Consider the following 21,204-nt stretch of genomic DNA (forward strand, 5'->3'; position numbering starts at 1 on the left):
TGGAACTAGCTCTTGTAGACCAGGCTGGCCTCAAACTCACAGAGATCCACCTGCATCTGCTTCCCAAGTGTTGGGATTAAAGGCGTGTGCCACCACCACCCAGCAGTTGTTGACTCTTTAGAAGAGGCTTTGACCTCCAGCCCTGGTGGTGTGGTCACAGGACACCATAACAGTGCCCTAGAGAAGGGCTTAGGAGGGGATAGAATAAAGTTCATCTTGTCCAGGTCATGGACCAGCCAGTCTCTGGGGTGGGCTGTACATCTAACCCTGCAGCCTAACCCTGCTGCTTCCCTGACTAAGAAGTCTCCTGGACCCTGAAGGGGATAACTGGGTTCCCTGATGACACATTCTCTTCTCTCCCCACAGCAGCAAACCCCCTGCTCTGCTCCACCGCCCGCTACCACTGCAGGAATGGCCTGTGCATTGACAAGAGCTTCATCTGTGATGGACAGAACAACTGTCAAGACAACAGCGACGAGGAGAACTGCGAGAGCTCTCTCGGTGGGTACTGCTCTAAGTCAGGCGCGGAGGGAGGAGACGCACCGGTGCCCTCTTCCTAACAGCAGCACTGGTGACTTGTGCGCGCTTTTACCCTGGGTGTTGCAGTCTTGATAACATTGTGCCGCCTCTTTCCTGGGTGTTGCGTAGTCTTGGTAACATTGTGCCTACCATTTTGACTTTGGCATCCTTCAAATGCCGACCGCCTTATATGCGTTTCTCCTACGGTCACCTGTGGTTACATTGCGTGCCTACTGAATTGCTTTGCTCCGGTTTTCCACAGTGTAATGTTGTTGAGAGTCATGTGAGTCGTTTCCCTCCATTGAATTTCTTCTGCAGGATGAGTTCCAAAGAGTGAGATGCCTGCGCGAGCCATGACCACATTTCTCCACACAGCTGGCTGAAATTTTCTCTCGGGTTTCACTGCTGTGCCTGTCAGCTCTACCCTGACAGCTCAGTCACATTCATGGCTGCTCTGGCTTTGACTATTTTCTAGTCATGAAATGATAGCCTCCCCACATACTGTCATCTGTCTGAGGAGCACTGACACGCCCAGCCCCCCTTGCATGTGTTTACTACTCAGTTCCCTCTTGTGCGGCTTGTCTGTGCATATGAAAGCGCTTGATTGGGGAGTTATTTCATAGAAACTGACGGCTGCAGCTGGAAGAGGAAGGACACTGAGGGCTACGGTTCCTCCTTCCTGTGGAGATTCTCGGGATCTTGTTCAGTGAACATGAATATCTGTCCTTCCTTCCTTCCTCCTTCCCTCCCCCCCCCCCCCGCCCTCCTTCCTTCTCTCCCTCTTGTCCTCCCTTGAGTACTCATTCTCTCCCCCCTCACACCTATTCCAAGCCTGTCCTCAAAACTTACTTCCTACCCTAGAATGACCTTGAACTTCTGATCCTGCTGCCTTGTATCTCTAGTTCATAAGCTGCTATGCCTGGTTTTTCTTAGTGCTGGGAGTGAAACCCTGGACTTCACACATGCCACGCAAACAGGCTGCCATGCAAACATTCTACCAATTGATCCCCTACAGCCCCAGCTCCCAACATGTGCTTCTTCAGTGAAGACAACGGAGTACAAAGCTTTATTAATGTGCAGCTATTTTAAGGCATTCGGAAGAACAAGTATTTCTAATGTTACAAATTGACCTAATTTCTATGCAATCTCTACTTCTTCCCATTAATAGTATTCTGCGACTACGATTCACCCATATTGTTGCTTGTTGGTAGAGTTCATTTGTTTTTCAGTGTTTCACTGAATGGTCATGTTTGCAGATTTAATAAAATTACAAGACAAGCCAGAGCTTTCACTGGTTGTAATATGTTTGGAGGTGAAGCTAGGGGGACATTTCTTGAGGACAAATAGAGGTTGTTTTCAAGGTCCTAACTTTTATTTTGCTTGCCGCTTATTATTTTATTAAAGTGCAGGAATGAGTGAGCAAATGGGGCATGTTCACACCACCAGAGGTGTGTGGACCAGGCAGGAACATGACCTCTAACGCCGGTATGACTGGGGGCCATAGAAAAGGTAAAATGTGCGGCAGAGCAGGCTTTGCCAGAATCTGCAGGAAGGACTCAGTGGAGCGAGTGGTGGTAGGATTGGAAGGTTCTTTCGTGGGAAACTTACCCCTTGGGTGTTTTTATCGGTGCTCAGTAAGAGTAAGTGTGCACCCAGCTGCAGCAGGTGCTGGGACCCCACTGCAGAATGACTGAATCAGGTTTTGTTTCAATACCACGCGTGTGGTTCTAATGCCTGTCTAGGAGAAACTGCTCTGACCTAGCTGTAATTTCAGAGAGGGCTTGAGCTCACCATTTACCAGGGAAACTAAACTTTTAACTCCTGTGCGTGTGCGTGTGGCTTTACAAAGTCAAATCTTTATCGTGGAAACCTTATGTGAGGTAGAGCCAGTTTTAGATGCCAACGGGGATGACAGTCACAGAGCTGAGTGAATACACTGATAGGTATGGAGGACGCTTTCCTACAGAGTCTGCTTCTCACCTAGTGTTTGGTGTTCCTGTATCTTAGCCCCACCTGTTGTGCCTGGAGGTTTCATGAGAAGGATGTCAGATCTAAGCTGTAAGGGAGTCCCGATTTGTCAGGGCCATTGTTCCGCACTCCACTGTGTGGTCATGTTGACAACATCCTGTGCCATTCTGTGACTGGGTTGTTGTTCATCCGTCAGAGGGATGGCTGGTAACCCCTCTGCCGTCTAGCTGCAGTTTGTAGTTGGTGCTTTTAAATTCTGCTGCTTTCTCCCTGTCTCACTCTCACAGGGACAGAGAGTTTAGAAATAGATGGTGGTGCACCCAAGCTTCGCCTTTGGCCTCTAGACCCTGTTGCTGTGTGGTTCATTTTGACTGTCTGTCCACCATGATGGGTTCTGTCCCTCCGGGACTGTGAGGCAAAATGACCTTTTTCTCTTAAGTAGCTTTGGTCAGAGCATTTTATCATAGCAACGGAAAAGGAACTAAGACACCTGCCTCCCCAGGCCATGTGTGAAGTCGCTTGGTATCAAATTGAAGACTTTGAACCATGTTGATACCAAAAACAAAACAAAACAAAAAACATGTGAGGTGACCATTGTGCTAGGAATCTCTCCTAGCTACCGAGGAGTGGAAGATGTGTCTTTTTTCCCTCTCCAATCTCAGGGGTCCTACCTACCCAGTGCCCCGCCCATAATGGACTCCGTAAGTGTTGACAAATAAGAAAAATAAATCTCTGTTGTGGTTCCCTATGCTTATCATGTGCTGTGGTGTCACACCGAGTCCTTGTTTCAGTATGCGAGTGAACATACCCGCAGCTTACTAAAGTCACAAGAAATGCTGTTGTCATGTTCAGTAGGGAGGTGTCTGCCATTCCCTCTAAGGAAGTATGTCCTGAAGGAAGCACAAGCTATGAGTGAGTCTTAGACATGAGTCCCATTGGCCAACCTATGTTTCTACATTCTCCTGTGGCGTCTGCCTCCCCCTGCATCAGATGAGAGTGTAATCCTCAAGGACACACTTTGTAGCCTCTGGATGGGAGCTGCTTGTGAACCTTGCTGCATGACAAATGGACGCCAGTCCTGTGAGAAAACCTTCCCTGCGGTGGGCTGCGGAGAAACGGAGCTCCATGCAGTGTCTTCCTAAAGCATCTCAAAGGCTTCCTCACTGGACAGAGTGTACACTCATGCCTCATGGGATTATCAGTGCTTTCAATGCACTGGGTTCTTGGCTCAGCGCCTCTGCGCAAGAGCTCACCCCCTGGGCTTCTGCCTCTGAAAAGCCCTTTGCATTCAGTTGATGCAAGAAAAGAAAGAGAAATTTTCCAATGTTTGTTTGAAAGAAGTGAATAAAACTGACTTCGAGGCAAGGTCATGAGTTGTTCAAAATGTGTTTCTCCTAATCTGAGTAGGTTGAAATCAGTCTCTATTTATGGTGGATCCTCTCCGAAAAGTCAGCCCAGTCTGTGAGGATCTGGGAGCCGGGGAGACTATGGAAGCCTATTGCAGCGTGCTGTGTGGGATGCATTTAGAGACTTGTGGACTCAGATTTTATCAGGCTTTGTTGATTTGCAGTGTTGCCTGCAGAATATACTTTGAGAAGGATACCTTTGGGACAGCCTCACTGTGACTGTCCTGTGCTTTGGAACTCGGATGCTGTATTTCTTATATGTAGCAGCAGCTGCCATACATATGGTAGGGAACACCATTCTGGTACTTTGAAAATGCTACCTGAATGTGGCATTGGTGTCTTCTGATGGCACCTCCTGGCACTCACGCCTGTGTGCAATCCCACCCTTTTATAAATGATCTGGACTGTCTGGCTAGTTCTCTCTTTCTCTCCTCCCTCTCTCTTGTTCTTTCTCTCTCTTTGGAAAAAATGTAAAATTGACTACCTTAAGTTTTGAAAAGTACTTTTAACTTTTCCCAGTTCAGTGGCAGAATTTATGTTCCCATTGTGCTAGAACCTTTGTTTTACATTGTGTGTTTCCATTTGCTAGAACTTTTACATCTTGAAACTGAGCTTACTTAAGAAACAAAGAAACAAAATGTCCTCTACTCCACCCCAGAACCCGAGAACCACTTTCCCCTTCCTGCCTTGATTAACTTGGTAGCTTTAGGTACTGTATAAGTAGAGTCGTGTAACTTTTTTTTTGGAGAGTGCTCGGTTCACTTGGTGTATCATCAGGGTTTATCTATTTTGTAGCTTGAATGGCAAGCTATTTTAAAGGCCAAATAGTTTCTTTTTATTGATTTACCATGTTTGATTTTTCTATCAGTAAACACGGGTCACACCCACTTTTTACTATGGCGAATGATGTTGTGTGAACAGATGTACTTTTGTAACCTACTTTGAACCAAAGAAATGCAGCACACACAGTGGGACGCCGTCTCCAGGATTAGGCTATGACCCTCTTCCCTCTTCCTCTGTCCTGCTCCCCTGACGAGGCCACTCTCCATGTTGGAAGCTGTGAGCTGCAGAGGCTCCAATGACGGGGAGCCGAGGGAGGACTCCAGCCTTAAGCCAGTAAGGAACGGAGGTCTGGCAGCAGCCTCAGAGGTGAGACTGGAGAGGGAGCCTCCCCTGGGAAACCTTTGCTGTAGCCTTGCAGGGGACCCCAAGCCAGGGTGACCTTTGATCATTTGTGTACAGAGCGCCTCTGAGGGGGGCTCCTATGATTGGTGCTTTAGTCCCAGACGGTGATGTTCAGCCGGGCTTTGGGAGGGGACCACACAGGACTTTATAGGAACAGTACACGCTGGAAGTCAAACAGCATCAGGGATCTTTGTCCACATTCTACTGTGTTGTCCTACTGTGTTCTAACAACCCCATCCTCACCCCAGGATCCTGCGTTCTTGCCCCCTCCTTCTTAGGCAACGTGCATACAGCAAGCAAGCAGGGAGCCGAGACTTGAGTTGAGGCAGTGCCCCCCACCACTCCTCCCCCTCTACCATCTGGCACTCCAGAACTTTGGGAAGCAGTCTAGCCCCAGGTGCCCTGAGTTCAAAGGGGAGGGGGAACCACGAAATGGGTGTGTTTCTCCTCTTGCTGCTACAGTCTGCCCAGTAAAGGAGCACTCCATTGCTGGGCGTCCTGCCCACTATAGCATTTTGGAGGTGAGCTCTGCCTAGGGAACCACCCCTACAGGGAGCTAGTGGGGGGCGGGTGTGCCTGGCAGAGCATCTTTATTTTCTTGCTGTGCCCTGGTGATAAGGCTTCAGGAGAATGGAAGGCTGTTTGAGGTTTGGCACCTCACCAGAAGCCAGCAATGGTAGCTTCGTGCTGTTTCTTCTGCAGGGTGTGTGTGTGTGGTGTGTACACGCATGCACCGGGGACAGTAAGGAAAATGGAGAAAGAGAGAGTTGGTGCATTAGCATTTCTCAACCTGGATATTTCTCTCAGTGGATGCCTGATGGGGAAACTGTCAGGTTCCAGGCCTGCGTGCAGACTGGGATCTTGCTCTCTTATTGAATAATGGTTTTTCCTTCTCAAAATTAACGTAGGCAAATCCAGACCTTGCCTCCAGTTTTACAAACTATGGCCATATTTATTAATAGGATCATTGAAGATAGAATTAGTTAGGATAAGGTCCCATTAGCATAGGGTGAGCCTCTGATACCACCAGTGTTGTTATAGTAAGGGAGTTTAGGTGTATCACACACACCCAGGGAGAACAACGTAGGATATAAAAGTAGAAGGGGAGGATGCTTTCAGTACAGACGGCCAAGAAAGCAGAAACCAGAAGAAGAGCAGACTGTCCTCGCAGCCTTCAGAGGGAGCCCCTCCTCCATCACCTTAATCTTGGACTTCTAGTCTCCCACATTGCGCCATGATAGATTTCTCCTGTTGAACACCCAACCCACAAGCTATTGGTGTCGAGTAGGCAGACCTACTCGGCTATTGCAGCCCCCAAGAAGTAGCCTCTCATTAAAGTACCCCCTTACCTTTTGTGGAACACCGGAAATAGTAACAGAGATGTGAAGGTCTGGATAGTCATCACAGGGGACAAACCCAATGGAGACAGGGAGGGCCTGGGGCTGCAGAGAAGAACCATCTGGGGGAGAGCTGGTCTGTCTCTGTGCAGGATGATAGGGCCGTGGTGAGTTTCAGGAACTGCTCTCAACATGAATTCCAGGAGCCTCATTTCCTGCACTTGTGCCCCCTGGCTCCTACCTCCCTTGCTCTGTCCCCAAGTGGCTCTGGCACTGGAGTTGGTAGAGGCAGAACCTCTGTGCAAGGTCACTCGCCCCCTTGTTTTCTTCCCCGCTGCAGGCCTCGCTTCTGTTCTGTTACCGTGATGAGCACAGCCTAGCGGAAGAAAGGGTTGATTTCTTTTCATCTTCTACTTTCAAGTCCATCTTGGAGGGAAATCAGGACAGGACCCCGAAGCAGAAACCATGGAGGCATGCTGCTTGCTGGTTCACTCTCTGGCTTGTTCTCTAACTCCTGCTTAGCTGACTTTCTTATACAGCCTAGGATCGCCTGCCTAAGGATGGTACCACCCACAGTGGGCTGAGCCCTCCTGTATCAATAAACAATTAAGACAATCCCCGTAGGCCTGTCCACAGGCCATTATAATCTAGATGACTCCTCAACCAAGGCTTTCCACTGAGACAGCTCTGGGCTCTGTCACATTGACAGTTTCCTAGTCCATTTATCTTAGCAAGTGGGTCCTGCTATATTATTGGAGTCTGTGTTTTGGGAATATGTGCATGGCTAGTTGATGGAACCAAGGTGAAGGTGTCTTGGCACCTGGTCACCATATTCAGCCACCACCGCTAACTCTATGGATGTTTTCAAACATTAGTGGGTCACTGAAAGAATTGCTGCTTGGCTAATGCTGGACTTGAGAGCTTGGTCTTCCTTGTGGCCCTGGGAGAGCCATTCTCCACTCTTTGCTCTCCAAGACCCTTTTCACTGTACTGGTAGAGTGGCTTTCAAAAAAACAAAAAAAGTGTCTGTGGGTGGTGGTGGCGCATGCCTTTAATCCAGCACTTGGAAGGCAGAGGCAGGAGGATTTCTGTGAGTTAAAGGCCAGTCTACCTGGTCTACAAAGTGAGTTCCAAGACAGGCTTCAAAGATACATAGAGAAGCCCTGTGTCGGAAAAACAAAACAAAACAAAACAAAAAAGCCTCTGCTCATGGGTCCTGGGTCACTTTGACCTGTGGAATGTTGGCTGACATAAGGAGACCCACGGCACGCAGTATGCTTGCTAAGGTGCAGGGTCCCTGTGCTGGCCTGTCTTGTGTCAGCTAGACATAAGCTGTAGTCATCTGAAAGGAGGGAACCTCAATTGAAAAAATGCCTCCCTAAGATCCATCTGTGAGGCATTTTCTTAATTAGTGATTAGTAGGGGAGGACCCATCCCATTGTGAGTGGTGCCACCCCTGGTCTGGTGCTCCTGGATTCTATAATAGGCTGAGCAAGCCATGAAGAGCAAGTCAGTAAGCAGCACCCCTCCATGGCCTCTGCTTCAGTTCCTGCCTCCAGGTTCCTGCTCTGCTCTGCTTGAGTTCCTGCTCTGATTTCTTTTGGTGATAAACAGTGATGTAGAAGTGTAAACTGAGTAAACCCTTTCCTCCCAGCTTGATGTTTTGGTCATGCTGTCTTGTTGCAGCAATAGAAACCCGAAGACAGTCTGTTGCATTTCAGTGGTCTCCAGACTACTAGAAGCCACCACCTCCCCCCGCCCCGCCAAGTGAAAACATAGCAAATAGTTTGTGTGGGCCTGAGGCAGGACAGAGTGTCACCCTGGTGGAAGTGTGTGGACCTGAGGCTCTTCACTTCATGGCAGCAAGAACAGAAGGATGACAGAAAAGGAAGAGCTAAGTTATTATACCTCTCACAGGCATGCTACGGAAGGCACACTTCCTCCAATTAACCCCTACCTGTACCTTCATCCCCTTCCCCCCGCACTCCTGCCCCACATGCACACCCACCTGCCCCCCTCATCCCCACCTGCACTTCCACCCCCATCTGCACCCTCCCCCACCTGCATCCCTAACCAACTTCCACCCCCACCTGCACCCCCACAGTTCCATTGCTCGGTCTGGTTAGCTCAGAGCTCTCCTGACCTGGTCATCTCTATAAATGCCCTCATAGACATGCCCAGTGGTGTGCTGTGGGAACTCCTGCTGTCCCTGAGTCTAGTCAGATTGATAGTAAGGTTTTACCATCACATGAAGGTATTGTTCTTTAAAAAGATTATGATGTTGGGAAGCCTCGGGCGGCTCGCAGAGCAGCTGCTAGTCCGACAAGGTTGGCTGTGGGTCCCTGTAAGATCTCCAGGATGGCAGCGCCATGCGGCGGGTGGAGTCAGGCGGGCGGTTACAGCGGATAAAAGGCTCACAGGACATAGTATTATTTAAAAAAGAGGGAGACATTTATTGCTTAAAGAAGAGAAAAACAGAGAGACATAAGAGAAACATAGAGAAAAGCAAAGACACATGTACACACAACAAGAGACAAACACAAGAGAGAGAAAAGATGGCGACGGGGGAGGTCAGAAGTGGCTGGGGAGTGGGCGTGGCTAGCTCTTAAAGTGACCGCAAAGGAATAACAGAAGGTGTTAATAGTGAGAATAGTTGAGCCAGTATTTTTAGGAAGTAAGTAAAATCAGAATCAACAAGGCACAATGACGAACTGAAGGAGGGCATCAGGGAAGGGAGGTTAGATTGTGCGGGCCACAGCTTGGTGGACCGGAGGCTTGTGCCTCCCCAGCCGTTTGTGCTTGCTCTCTGCTTTGCAGCCTCCATCCCCTCACCAGCCCGCATCATTGAGAGTAAGAGGCACTTACGGTTTTTTAAGACCTTTGCTGCCTGTCACTAAACAGACCCAAGCAACTGAGCCACAAACGATAATGCCTAGGGATGTAGTAGAGAGCTTGGGAAGTGAGAACTGCTCATCTGAGCCTAGTCTTGCAAGTAGGGATGGCAAAGAAATTTCAATGAAGAAAAATCTAGGTTTACTATGTAACACAGAGTGTCACAAACCTGGATTTGATGAGTGAATATTATTTATCCTAAGACTTGTGGCTATCCAGTGATGCCAAGAACTTCCTTCAAGGGATCCTAAGAAAAAGTCATCCCCCTTAAAGAATTCATTTAGCTTTAGTTAGACTAAAACTGCTGGAGGTCCATTTAGCAAGAGGAATAAGAAAGCTCCCCCCTCCCCCCTTTTCTCCTGCTTTTAATCTAAGAATTTGAAATCCCAGCTGGGCTGGGAAAGACAGAAAATGCTGACTTCATTGGAAGAGACAGAAGGAGGCTGGGAGCAGCTGATTGCCGCCTTTCTGTACCCGTGGGCTTTTCTTCTTGGTAATTGAGTGTTTGCATCCGAATCGTCCTTCCCTTTAACCACTGCAGCAGGAGTTTGAAGATTTCTGAAACACCCCTCATTTAGAAAGCAAATCAGACCGATTCTGCACTCATGGCAGTGATTGCTTCCTGGTCTCTTCCCCATGGTGGTAATCTGCTGAGCTGCTGCTGGGGTCTCTTCACGCCCTTCTTGCACGAGCTCTGGCCCCTTTCCCTCTGCTGATCCCTGGGGAATGGGAGAGGCTAGCCTAGACACTTTGTGCCTTGCCTGCGTGGATGGACCAGGGTTTAGGGAAGTGGGGTCACATGTGCAATTGACTACTTTTTTCCCAGATCCACTCTGTGGGTTCTCACAGCCCCGGCAGCTATGTTACTGGAGGGTGCGGGGACATTTCTTCATCCAAAGACTGTGACCCTCAGCTTGCTAACCCCATCAACACTCTGCTCTGTGGACCCCTCCTAGCGCTCATTCCTACATCACTATTCGTGTTGTCTGAGACTGACCAGCTCCTCCCAGCACTGGAGGAAATTCAAAGCCAGACCAGATCAAAGCCGCTCACAGTTTTGCAATCGAGAAACATAATCCTCTCCTGATAATTACCCTAAAGTGTGATGAATGTTGTAATGGAGGAATGAACCGGCCTCTGGGAAAGCAGGGGGCAGGCAGGATGGCAGCATTTCCTGGCGGGGTATGGCAAGACTTCTGAGAAATGAAATCTTTGCCCAGTCAGTTAGGATGAATAAAAGTGGCCCCAGAGACATGGGTGGGGCTGAGCCTCTAGACAAAGGGAAGATTAGATTCAAAGACAGAGCTTATGAGGCTGAGGAGATGGCCCAGTGTATAAGAGCTGTTGACCTCCAAGCACGAGGACCCAAGTTTGAATCCCAGCGCTCACATGAAAAGCTTGGCATGGCTGCCAATGAGTCTGCTCTCAGCAGGGCACCAAACGTTCTCCAACAGTTCCTATTTCCCAGACCTCAGAAGATCAGGTAGTCTTGAAGGAGATGACCAGGTTGTACACAACACTTTTAGTGACCTGAACTTAGTCATATGACCACACCTAAACTGCAAGGGAGGCAGGAAAATCTTTCCTTTCTCATAGTTCCTAGCCTCAGGAATATATAACTCAGGAATTTATATCATGAAAATGCAGAAATGGGAAAAGGGTAAAGACTGGAAATTATTTAACCCCAGAATCTGCTTACACCATTTTAACTTGAACCAATAGTTCGAAGATTAGTTTGGAGAGCCAGCCTGCCCACAGACATGGGACAGATATGGCTGCTCTGACTGGCAACAATCCACTTAGCCTGAGAGACAGCACTGCTGTGCTTTTTCCTCTGACGGGTCCCACAGCCCCCTGGCCAGTGCCGGGGTGCCCTGCAGTGTCAGCCGGCTGCATCCCTGGCCATGCTGTAGAAACACGCTGTGACAGCTGACCCCTTTCAGCCACCCCAGATGTCAAGTCCAAGGTGTCTCACGTATTTGTTTCTCCCTTCATAAGCTAATTTGTTCTAAAGCTGTGGTGACCCTTGGAGAGCAATGCTTTTATCTTGATTTTGGAATGGGACCAAGTTTTAGTTAATCTTCAGATGACAGAAACCTGACTCTGGTTGTGCTTTTTTTGTTTTTCCTTTTTTTTTTTTTTTTTTTTTTTTTGCATAGAGGTCAGCTGGCTTCCAATTTAGGTCAGTTTGCATCTGCAGGAAATCTCCAAGGACAGACACTTTGTCCTCATTAGCTGATGTGTCAGGCTGCTCTTCCCCAGGTGCCTCAGAACCTTTTATAGATTTTCCCTCAACCTCACTCTGGTGTGCCAGTGCCTGCCTGCTTCCCTTGAGGAACAGGCTGTGGTTTGGAAGGAGATGACTAGGGTGCATCTTTCTTCTCGGGGAAGCCCCCATCCCCCATCTACGGTCCCTTTATTTCTGTCTTTATTCCAACTTAGTCTGGTAGTCTTAAAGTAAGTTCCCAAACTCTTTGGCACCTCTCTCTTTGGGAGTTGGAGCTATGTCCCTTTTCCCAGAAACGGGCTCAGCTTTTGTGTCACAGCAAAGTCTGTCATCCTGATCCCCATGACACCCATTCATAGGACACCAAGGCCACAGGGATTCTTGTCTGGAATGTGCTTTCATCAGGCTTCAGTTGTCATAGAAACGTGGTGGACAAGGTGGCCATACTCTAAGGAAGCCCAAGCCGGAGTCCACAGGAGTTGCAGAGGAAGAGAGAGATGCTTGTGGGGCTGCTGGCACTTCAGCCTACTGCCAGTTAGGCTTCAGTCACATCTTGTCTGTCTGTAACAAAACTTGAGGCTCCAAACAAGAATGGACATCCTATCCTATCCAGGATTCTTAAACCACAGAAACTGTAATGGTTTTGGTGGTGTTATAAGCCCTTCAATTTGAGGTTGCTCTCTCGTACAGAAGTCGGTCATTGGAACCACAGTCCGTCAGAAAGCTGTGTCCTTAGACACTGCTATATCTGCCTGGGTAGGGCAACTGCTCAGAAACCACGCCAGGCATTTTACTTTCTCTGCAGACAGCCTTTCCCTCATTTCTCGTTGGGTTACTCAGATCCTTGCATTACTGAGCTCTCTCCGGACACCCAGGTCAGGAAAGCTGCCCTTAAGTCCTGCCCTATCTTGTCTTACAAAGCTCTTCTGGTTACGTTCCCTAAATGATGCCTAATCCTTCTCCTCGTGGTATTTCTTACAAGAACTGAGCCATGTCTAACTCATTCTTGACGTGAGATTGAAGCTGGAGCAAGGTTTCTTATTCATGCCAGCCCTCCACTAGACAGGGACGACCACTCTTGAAATTACTCAACCCTTCTGACCCTCTCCAACACAAGGCGACTGCTACCTGCCTCCAGGCTGCTGAGAAGAAGTGTGAGAGAAATCTGCAGGGCACTTAGCAGGCACCCCTAAGTGTGACTGTCATCCCGTGAGCCATCAGGTCTCCTATGTAACCATTGAGCTCCAGCCTTAATAGTACCTACCGTCTTTGTAGAAACACCAAATTCAAATCGAGCTGCTGAGGTCTCAGAGGGCTGTGCCCTGGGTGGGTGATGGATGGGTGACAAAACCGTCTTCCATCCTGCTTCCCAGCAAGGATCCTGGGTCAGGCTTGGTCCACCAGGCATCTTGCCTCATGGAGCATTCTAGGGTGTAAACATCCAGATGCAGCTAGAGATGGACTGCAGTGGGGTGGGGTGGGGTGGAGAGCTTGCTGGTGATTCCTCCAGATGTGTCCTGTGTTGTTTATAGTACCAGGTGCATCCCAAGCTACCCTTCATCCACTCAGCAGGCCTTATTAGGAGTTTGGCTTTTGGACTCAGCCCTGGAGAGAGCCCTCCCATCATCATGTGCCTTCTTTGGTGGCTACCTATTCGAAGGCCTTGTGTAAGTCTGGTTGATTTGGAGGAACGTTCTCATTCAGGAGGAGAAGGGTTTGCATTTTGATTTGGCAGTAATATTTTATAGTAAAAGCCATCAGGATCTAGAAGAAAAAGGAATGGGAAAAAAAACCCTTCCTGATCCATTCCAGACAGTCACACTCTGAAACACGTGAAAGCAACACGTCACCTCAGGCTAATTTATGGCGTGTTTTCTATTAGAATTGCAAAGTCCTCACAGTTGGGAGGTGTTAAAATATGACTTCACATCATATTAAATACATGCTATATTTAAACGGGGATGTGAACTGAAACACGACACAAACTAGGCTAATTTGCTGAATTCTTAACTAATCTTGGTTCTGCCTTTGTCATCTTTTTGCCTTCATCGTGTTCCTTGCTGGATTTCATTAAAGTGTTCAAATCTGAACCATACCAAGCGTTTTTGAAATTGTTCAAGCATTCAGCACTCCCATAGATCTGAGACCTAGTAGACAGAAGCCATGGTGGCCTGTGACTGTGATCTGCCAAGCTGACTGTGCTTCAGCCAAACGGCATGTTCCTGTCACAGTGACCGACATCTGAGGAGAGGAAAGATTTATCTTGACTTGTTGTCTCAGAGTTTTTAGTCCATGATGGCCTGGCCTCTTGCACTTGGGCAGGCCATCGAGGCAGTGGGTACCTGTGGCCACGCAGAGCTGTTGACCTCACGGTAGACTGAAAGCAGAGAAAGGGGAAGAGACAAGGCCAGGGACACACTGTCACAGTGACTATTTTCTCCTCCACCAAGACCCGCGTCCTAATAGCTCCATCCATTATGAATCCTTCTCAAGTGAAATCTTCTTTCAGGTCAAGAGCCCTTGTGACCCAGTAGATCCTGGAGTCACCCTCAAAGATGCTTCCCTCGTCTTTTAGGCAGATGCCAGTCGGTTAAGTCGGCAGTGTAGATGACCCATCCAAGGGCGCTTTCCAGTGTGAGCAGAAATGCCCTTGACTGTGGTTATTCTTTGTACCCTTTGGGGGTCCACCACCCAGCTCCCAAATAAATACACAGAGACTTATTCCTTCTTGTGAATGCCCAGCCTTAGCTTGACTTGTTTCTAGCCAGCTTTTCTAACTCAAATTATCCCATTTCTCTTTAACTATGTGTGCCTCTGAGCTTTTTGCCTTTCTTTAATCTATATATCTTTCTTTCCTTCTTACTCTGTGTCTGGCTGTGTGGCTGCTGGCTGACCCCTGCCATCCTCCTCTCCTTGTTCTGTCCTCTATCTCTCCTCCCAGATTTCTCCTATTTATTCTCTCTGCCTGCCAGCTCCGCCTATCCCTATCTTGCCTAGCTATTGGCCATTCAGCGCCCAATCAGGTGTTTTAGTAAGACATAGTAACACAGCTTTACAGAGTTAAATAAATGCAACATAGAAGAATGCATCATTAAACAAATGCTCCACAGCATAAATGAATGTGGCACATCCTAAGCTAATATTCCACGACACTTGACAGTGCTCTTTTCTTCTCTGTCTACCTTGCAGCTCTTGGTCTTCCAACCAAATTCAGATGTTTTTCAAGATATTTGTGTCCTTTTGGACAAGATTTGAAAAGTGGAAATTGGTGTGCTCAGAGTTTCTTGAGGCAGCATTTGTTGAAGAAAAGGGTGCATGGTCAGCTCTCAGGAGTCTTTGGTACCTAGCAAGTTAACTGGAAAAAACTCGGCTAGGGTTGGGGAGGAACGGGACGATTGCATTGGAACTCTGCTGGTAAGTTTCTAACTACCGTGTTAGGGCTGGAGAGTGACTGGCATTTCTTGGATGGGGTCAGGGAAATAATTATGACTTTATTTCTATACTGTGTATTGTTTGTGACTTCTGCTTGTCTGTCCTGGCTTTAGTTTTTTTTGTCAACTTGACACAAGTTAGAGTCATTCAAAAGGAGGGGACCTCCACTGAGAGAATGCCTCCGTAAGGTCAGGTGGTAGGACATTGCCTTAATTAATGATATTGGTGTAGGAGGGTCCAGCCCATTGTGATTGGTGGTTCTGGATTCTATAGGAAAGCAGACTGAGCAATCCATGGGGGAGTAAGCCCGTAAGCAGCACCCCTCCATGGCCTCTGCATCGGCTCCGGCCTCCAGGTTCCTGTCTTGCTTGAGTTTCTGAGCTGGCTTCCTTTGAGGGTCAACAGTTCTGTGAAAGTATGAGCCAAATGAAATCTTTCCTCCCCAGCTTGCATTTCGGTCATGGTGTTTCAACACAGCAGTAGAAACCCCAACTAAAACATTGTTGCAGTGTTGGCAGGTTTCAGCTAATCTCCAGTATGCATCATTTTATTTTTATTGCCAAGTAATATTCCATTATATGAGCCGCCCACTTTTGTCTTTGTCCATCGGTCATTGACTTGTCCTACTTTTTAAGCTGTTGAAATAGTGCTGCTGTGAACCCGGGTGTGCAGCTTTTGTATGGAGATTATGGGTGTTCATTTCTCTCGGGAATAAACCTCGGGGTGGAATTGCTGGACCGTGTAGTAACTGTTCTGAATAATGACCAGCCTGTTTTCCAAAGCGTCTACATCATCTCCTAACAGCCATGCACTGGGGCCTCTGATTTCTCCACATCCCCCCCTTAGGTAGGATTACTTGTTCGGGGGCTTTGATTGCTTGTTTGCTCGTTCAGTGCAGCCAGCCTCATGGTGTGAAATGGCATCTCATTGTGGGTTAGTTTGCTGTTGTTTTTGTGGCTAGTGCTGCTCAGCAGTTGATCATTTTCTGGTGCATTTATCTGTTTCATATCTTTCGTATTTCAGATGGGCTCTCCCGTGGTACTCACTGGCCTTGAACTATGTGCTCAGGTTTGCTTTGAATTCCTGACCTTCCTGCCTCCAATTCTCGAGTGCTAGAATTACAGTCTTGTGCCACCTAATTTCTTTTGAGAAATGTCTATTCAAATCCTTTGCCCATTTTTACATGAAGTTAGTTATCCTCTTATAAGTAAGTTTTTTATCAAATGTATGACTTAAGAATGTGCTGGGTGGTAGTGGTGCACGGCATAATCCCAGCGCTGGGGAAACAGAGGCAGGCAGATCTCTGTGAGTTCAAGGCCAACCTGGTCTACCTTGTGAGTCCCAGGACAGCCAGGGCTGTTACACAGAGAAACCCTGTGTAAAAAAAAGGCAAAAACATTTCCCTCTGTCCTGTGAAGTTTTTGTTGTTATTGTTTCACTTTCTTAACAGTTATCACTTGCAGTAGAAAAATTTAAATTTTGGGACTGGAGAGGTGGTTCAGTGGTTAAGAGCACTGGCTGCTCTTCCAGAGGTCCTGAGTTCAATTCCCAGCAACCACATGGTGGCTCACAACCATCTGTAATAAAATCTGGTGCCCTCTTCTGGCATGTGGGCATACATGGAGACGGAATGTTGTGTACATAATAAATGAAATCTTAAAAAAAGAGAGAGAAAGAAAGAAAGAAAAATTTAAATTTTGATAAATCTAGTTCGTAAATTTTTCTTTTTTTGCTTGTGCTTTTGGTGCCTAATCAAATCCTAACCCAAGACTTATAGCTGTGTATTCTTCCGAAGACCTTATCATTTTACTCCAACAGCTTATGTTTTCTTCCTGAACAAGGTAGATTTTGTCTATGACCAGAGTAGAAGGGGGCCCCGAGGACCAGCAGGAGGCTGACAAGGCAAAGGAAGTGATGGGATGCATGTCTTCAGCTGCACGACAGGCATGTCCCAGCGTGTTCTAACAGACCGACGGAGAGCTTTGTTTTAGCTCCACGTTTAGTTGTCTGAGCCATCTTGAATTCATCTTTATGTATGGTGTGAATTAAGAAGTACCCTTCTGTGGATTGTGAGTACTGTTCCCTCTGTCTCCGAGCTGTGCTGGCCTTCTTGTCATCTCTGGCTTTCACAACACAGCACAGACTCCCTCAGAGACAAGTACACAGTTGTATGTGGCATCCCTTCCTCCTGGGAATTTATATCCAGTTAGGATAAGCGGGAAGCAAATTCTAACCAAGGCAGACTGGGACAAAGAGAAGGTTTTTTTCCTTCCAAAGGTCGGATCCTTCCTCATCCCGCAGCCTCAGGATGCCCTCCACTGTCCTACGGAGAGCTGGTGGCTCTCTCCTTCAGTGGGACAGTCACACGTGCCACCCAGAAGGCAGTGTGAGGTGGGCAGTGGATAACCATTGGAAACCGTTGTGTGTACCGTGTCTGGGGTTCTTTCCTTACTGAAACTTCCCAGTGCCTCATGGGACAGTTCCTGTGAGCCACACTTTATCCACAAAGAAAATAGAATCAAAACATCTTAGTTATTAGTAATCTGTTTGAGTTTATCAGCTTCTAGGCAGAGGGGATGGAGTTGAATCCAGATGTTCAGCTTGGGTGCTAGCTAGCTATGAGTCTAAACTCCCAACAGGGATCTGAATGTTTAGGTCCCCACCTCACTTTCAGAGGTTAAAATCTTAACCCTTGTGATGTTAATATTGACTGTGGATTTGGCAGGAGCTGGGATCACCTTGGAGACACACCCTCTAGGCACACCCATGACGGGGTATTTAGGGTAGCCTCTGGGCAGCCCTGTGAGAGGGTGTCTTGATTAGGGTAGTTGAGAAGACCTCTCCTACCTGAGGGCAGCTTCATTCCCTGGGCTTGGCCTGAGTTAAAGGAGACAGAGAGCCGAGTATTAGCATTCACTGTTCCATTTGCTCTCTGTTGGCTCAAGCTAACCAGCTGCATCACGCTCCTGCCACGAGGACTTCCCATTATGATAGATTGTATCCGCAAACTAGGAGCCAAAAGAAACCCTTTGTTCCTTAAATTGCTTTCATCTGGGTATTTTATCAAAGCAGTGAGACAAGTAGCTAATATACCCAAATATTATATTAGGGACTAGATCTTTGGAGGTGATTATGCCATGGGAGTGGGCCCTTGTGAATAAGATTAGTACCTTTATAAAAGAGGCCTGAGGCCCTTTTTATCCTATGATCACATAACAAGGACGCACCTTTGTTAGGTCTTCACCATGGGTCTGCCAGAGCCCTCATGCTGGACTTCCCAGCCTCAGAACTGTGAAAAATATCTTTGTTGTTTATAAACCACAAGGTTTATACTACAGTTTCTGGCGGCCTCAGCCAGCACATGGGCAGCCTGTTTCCCTGGCCTCTCGCTGGTGCCTGCGTGTAGCTGGTCCTGGATAACCCTTCCCTGAATGCACAGTTGGATGAAATGAACCAGTGACGAGAGGAGCCATCCAGACAGAACAGCAGCAGCCAGGGGAGGGAGGATTGATTTATGGGAGAAAATTAGAGGAATGAAATCCATAGATAGAGTTTGCCTAAGTGAGAATGATGACGGCAGCCAGGGGCTCCAGGGGAGAGGAACTGCTTAGCATGGGAGCCGAGAGCAGGAGCAAGGAGGGGGGAGGCAGCGCCAAGGCTGGAATAGAAATGGAGCCTCCCAAGCTTGGGTTCCCGCCTGACTGTGCAATGGAAAATGAGCTTCTGCATATGTATGTACAGGACAGAGGACGTCTGCGCCAGCAGTCACCGGGCTAGCCCTGAGGGCTTGGTATGTCTAGTAAGCTACTATTCTTAAAAAAGCAAGGTGGGGAGTGTGGAACCCAGAAGTCAAAAGGAGGGGTTTGGGCAGCAGCAGATACCGTGAGAGAGCCGGATGGGCTCTCGGAGGTGGTTTACACTGTGTATCCGAGAGTGGACAGCTTCTGTTTACACTGGCCTGTAACTAAGGCCTCCCACGAAATGTTGACAACAGATGGCTGCCACCTCTTCAAGATTGAGCAGGGCAGAAGAGCAGAAGTCGGAACTGACACCGCCTCCCTCAAGACTTCACCTCCTGCCACTTTAGCCCATCAAAGAGAAAAGGATCATGGATGCCACTGAGCCCTCGCCAGGCCCCATAGGCCCCACCGGGCCGACCACCAGCATTTCACACATACTGTGAGACTCTAGGGGACCTGTTCTTATCACTAACCCCTCTATTTATAGTAGGAAAAAAGGCCTTAGGGACATGACGGGACTTGTGTAAAGTTGTTCAGCAAATGGCAGAGCCAGAATTAAAACCTTATGCTATGACTCAGCCAGGCTTCCACCTGCTGCTGTACAAGGTACCAGCCTGTGCACCAGCATCTTGCAACCTGGTTTGGGTGGGAAGGGCACGAACAGAAAAGGACAGGGAAGGCTGTGTAGAAAGCAAGGGTTGGGGTTTTGCAGTTTGCGGAGTCACCTGGAGTTGGGGAGCAGCTGTCAAAGCAATGGTGCTTGCCGTGGGGGTCGGAGAATGGAAAGGCCTCACGTGACGGCTGTGCTCACAAATGATGGGCCAGCACTCCTGTACTTCGATCTCTTTCTAGGCTGTCCCGTCCTTCGTTGTGGCTGTTGGAATAAGGATACAGAGCCTGACCTGGCTGTAGGGAATGTTCTCTAACACATTATTGCGGGCATTCATTGCAGTGTGGCTGCTGCTGTCATTGAATGTTGTTTTTAAGCTAGAAGCCTCCTAGATGCAGGTGACCCAGCTGAGCCAGAGGCACCCATAACCTAGTGGGGGATAAACATTTCCTGTCCAGCTGTTAGCCTGCTTTCCCACACACCCCACCCTGTAGCAAACGGGCAGATACCACAAATACAGCACGTACCACTTGCTGCGTGCTTTCCCTCGCTGGCTTTGCTGTTTTTAGTAAGGGTGGGGCTGCTGAGGATGGAACACAGGGCCTTGCACAGAATAGGCAAGGGCTCTCCACCTTGAATGCCTACCCCAGGAGATGTTTTGTAGTGGGCTGTGCCAGCAGCTGGGCTTCTCCCCGCCAGAAGTAGCTCCAGTCTGTAAAGCAGACTCGGCTTCGCCCCTCTTCCGTTGTTTCTACTTTGTCACTCTCCATCTTTGGGGGGGGGGTGACAGGTGTGCACAGTGACTCAAGAATATTTTAAGGTTTTACTCATACCATGTTCCACTGACCTCTTGAGGAATTGCAGGGTGGCATGGCCAGGCTTGTGGGCACAGGATTGGGTGGGGAGTTGAAAGTAGGATTGTAGCAGAATTGGGGGGTGGGGAGCCTTTAGTTAAAACACTGATCCATCACTCAGCTGCTGTACTGTCTTCTAGGAGAGCAGCCAGGTTGAGCCCAGGTCTGTCCAGACAGTGACTGAGAGAGACCTGTGCCAGCTGCCCAGCCTTTCCCAGCTCCTGAGACTTTGGCTGAAGCAGCCATTGCCTTTTATCCAACCTGTCTGTAACTCATTATTTACATACTATAAAACAATGCTTAACTCTAAATTACCGCAGTCCGAGCCTCAAGTCAGGCTAGCTAGACCTTCGCAGATGAAAACAGCCTAAATACAATGGGGAGGGAGGAAGACAGCCACAAATAAAATGTCACGGAATGCCTAATGATAAGGTTATGCGGCGGCTGTGTAATTGGGCAGAGTGGCTGATGGCAGCAGCTGGCGGGGGACGCTGGTCTTCAGTTCTGTCTATGTGTTTATCTGCTGCCTGTCACCATAATGGCCACAAGCAGTATGGATCACAGATTAATTTTGCCTCATTCCTTCTGTTTTTTGGCTCTACCCTTACCCGTGTCACCTCCCACATCAAAAGGGCAACCAAATGACCATGTGGGGAAACCTGTAGCTTGGGGGTGGGACAGAAGTGAGTTCTTGTTGGGAGCCTGGCACAGTCCTAAGAGGTCTTAGGTCCATAATTAAATTTTCTAGTATGACAACCCTCTGGGCTCACCATCATTGCTGTTTGACAGATGAGGCCCAGAGAGGTTTAGTAACCTGATGGAAACCTCCCAGGTTGGGACAGCAGCAGCCATTACTTCCTGAGCTCTGCAAGGTGGTGTTTTGAGATATTTCAGCACACATGTCATGAATTTATACTCTTTTTAAATTATTTTGTGACATTTGTGTGTGTGTGTGTGTGTGTGTGTGTGTGTGTGTGTGTGTGCATGAATGTGGAGAAGGGAAGCAGCCTTCTTTCCTCAAGAACACCATCTAC

The 21,204-nt window shown here is 48.2% G+C and overlaps 1 protein-coding gene and 1 long non-coding RNA gene across 4 annotated transcripts in view; one reads left to right on the plus strand and one right to left on the minus strand.

Annotated features, from left to right (window-relative positions):
- Ldlrad3 (low density lipoprotein receptor class A domain containing 3) overlaps nucleotides 1-21,204 on the plus strand; it is a 237,112-nt gene that overhangs the window by 130,340 nt on the left and 85,568 nt on the right. For 2 of the 3 annotated variants that reach the window (XM_085696667.2, XM_085696665.2), the window contains exon 4: nucleotides 367-501. In XM_085696667.2, coding sequence (XP_085552793.1) covers nucleotides 367-501 — 135 coding nt within the window. The remainder of the gene's footprint in view (nucleotides 1-366; nucleotides 502-21,204) is intronic. The other variant, XM_085696666.2, reaches the window with a different exon arrangement.
- Nucleotides 6,051-8,942, minus strand: LOC148120707 (uncharacterized). Its single transcript, XR_015739153.1, has 3 exons — nucleotides 8,658-8,942; nucleotides 6,428-6,559; nucleotides 6,051-6,326 (listed from the first exon to the last, which is right to left on the minus strand). It is a non-coding gene; the product is annotated as an uncharacterized LOC148120707 (long non-coding RNA).

Source organism: Myodes glareolus, chromosome 10 (genome assembly GCF_982192425.1).
Source record: "Myodes glareolus chromosome 10, mMyoGla1.1, whole genome shotgun sequence".
Taxonomy (NCBI): Eukaryota; Metazoa; Chordata; class Mammalia; order Rodentia; family Cricetidae; genus Myodes; species Myodes glareolus.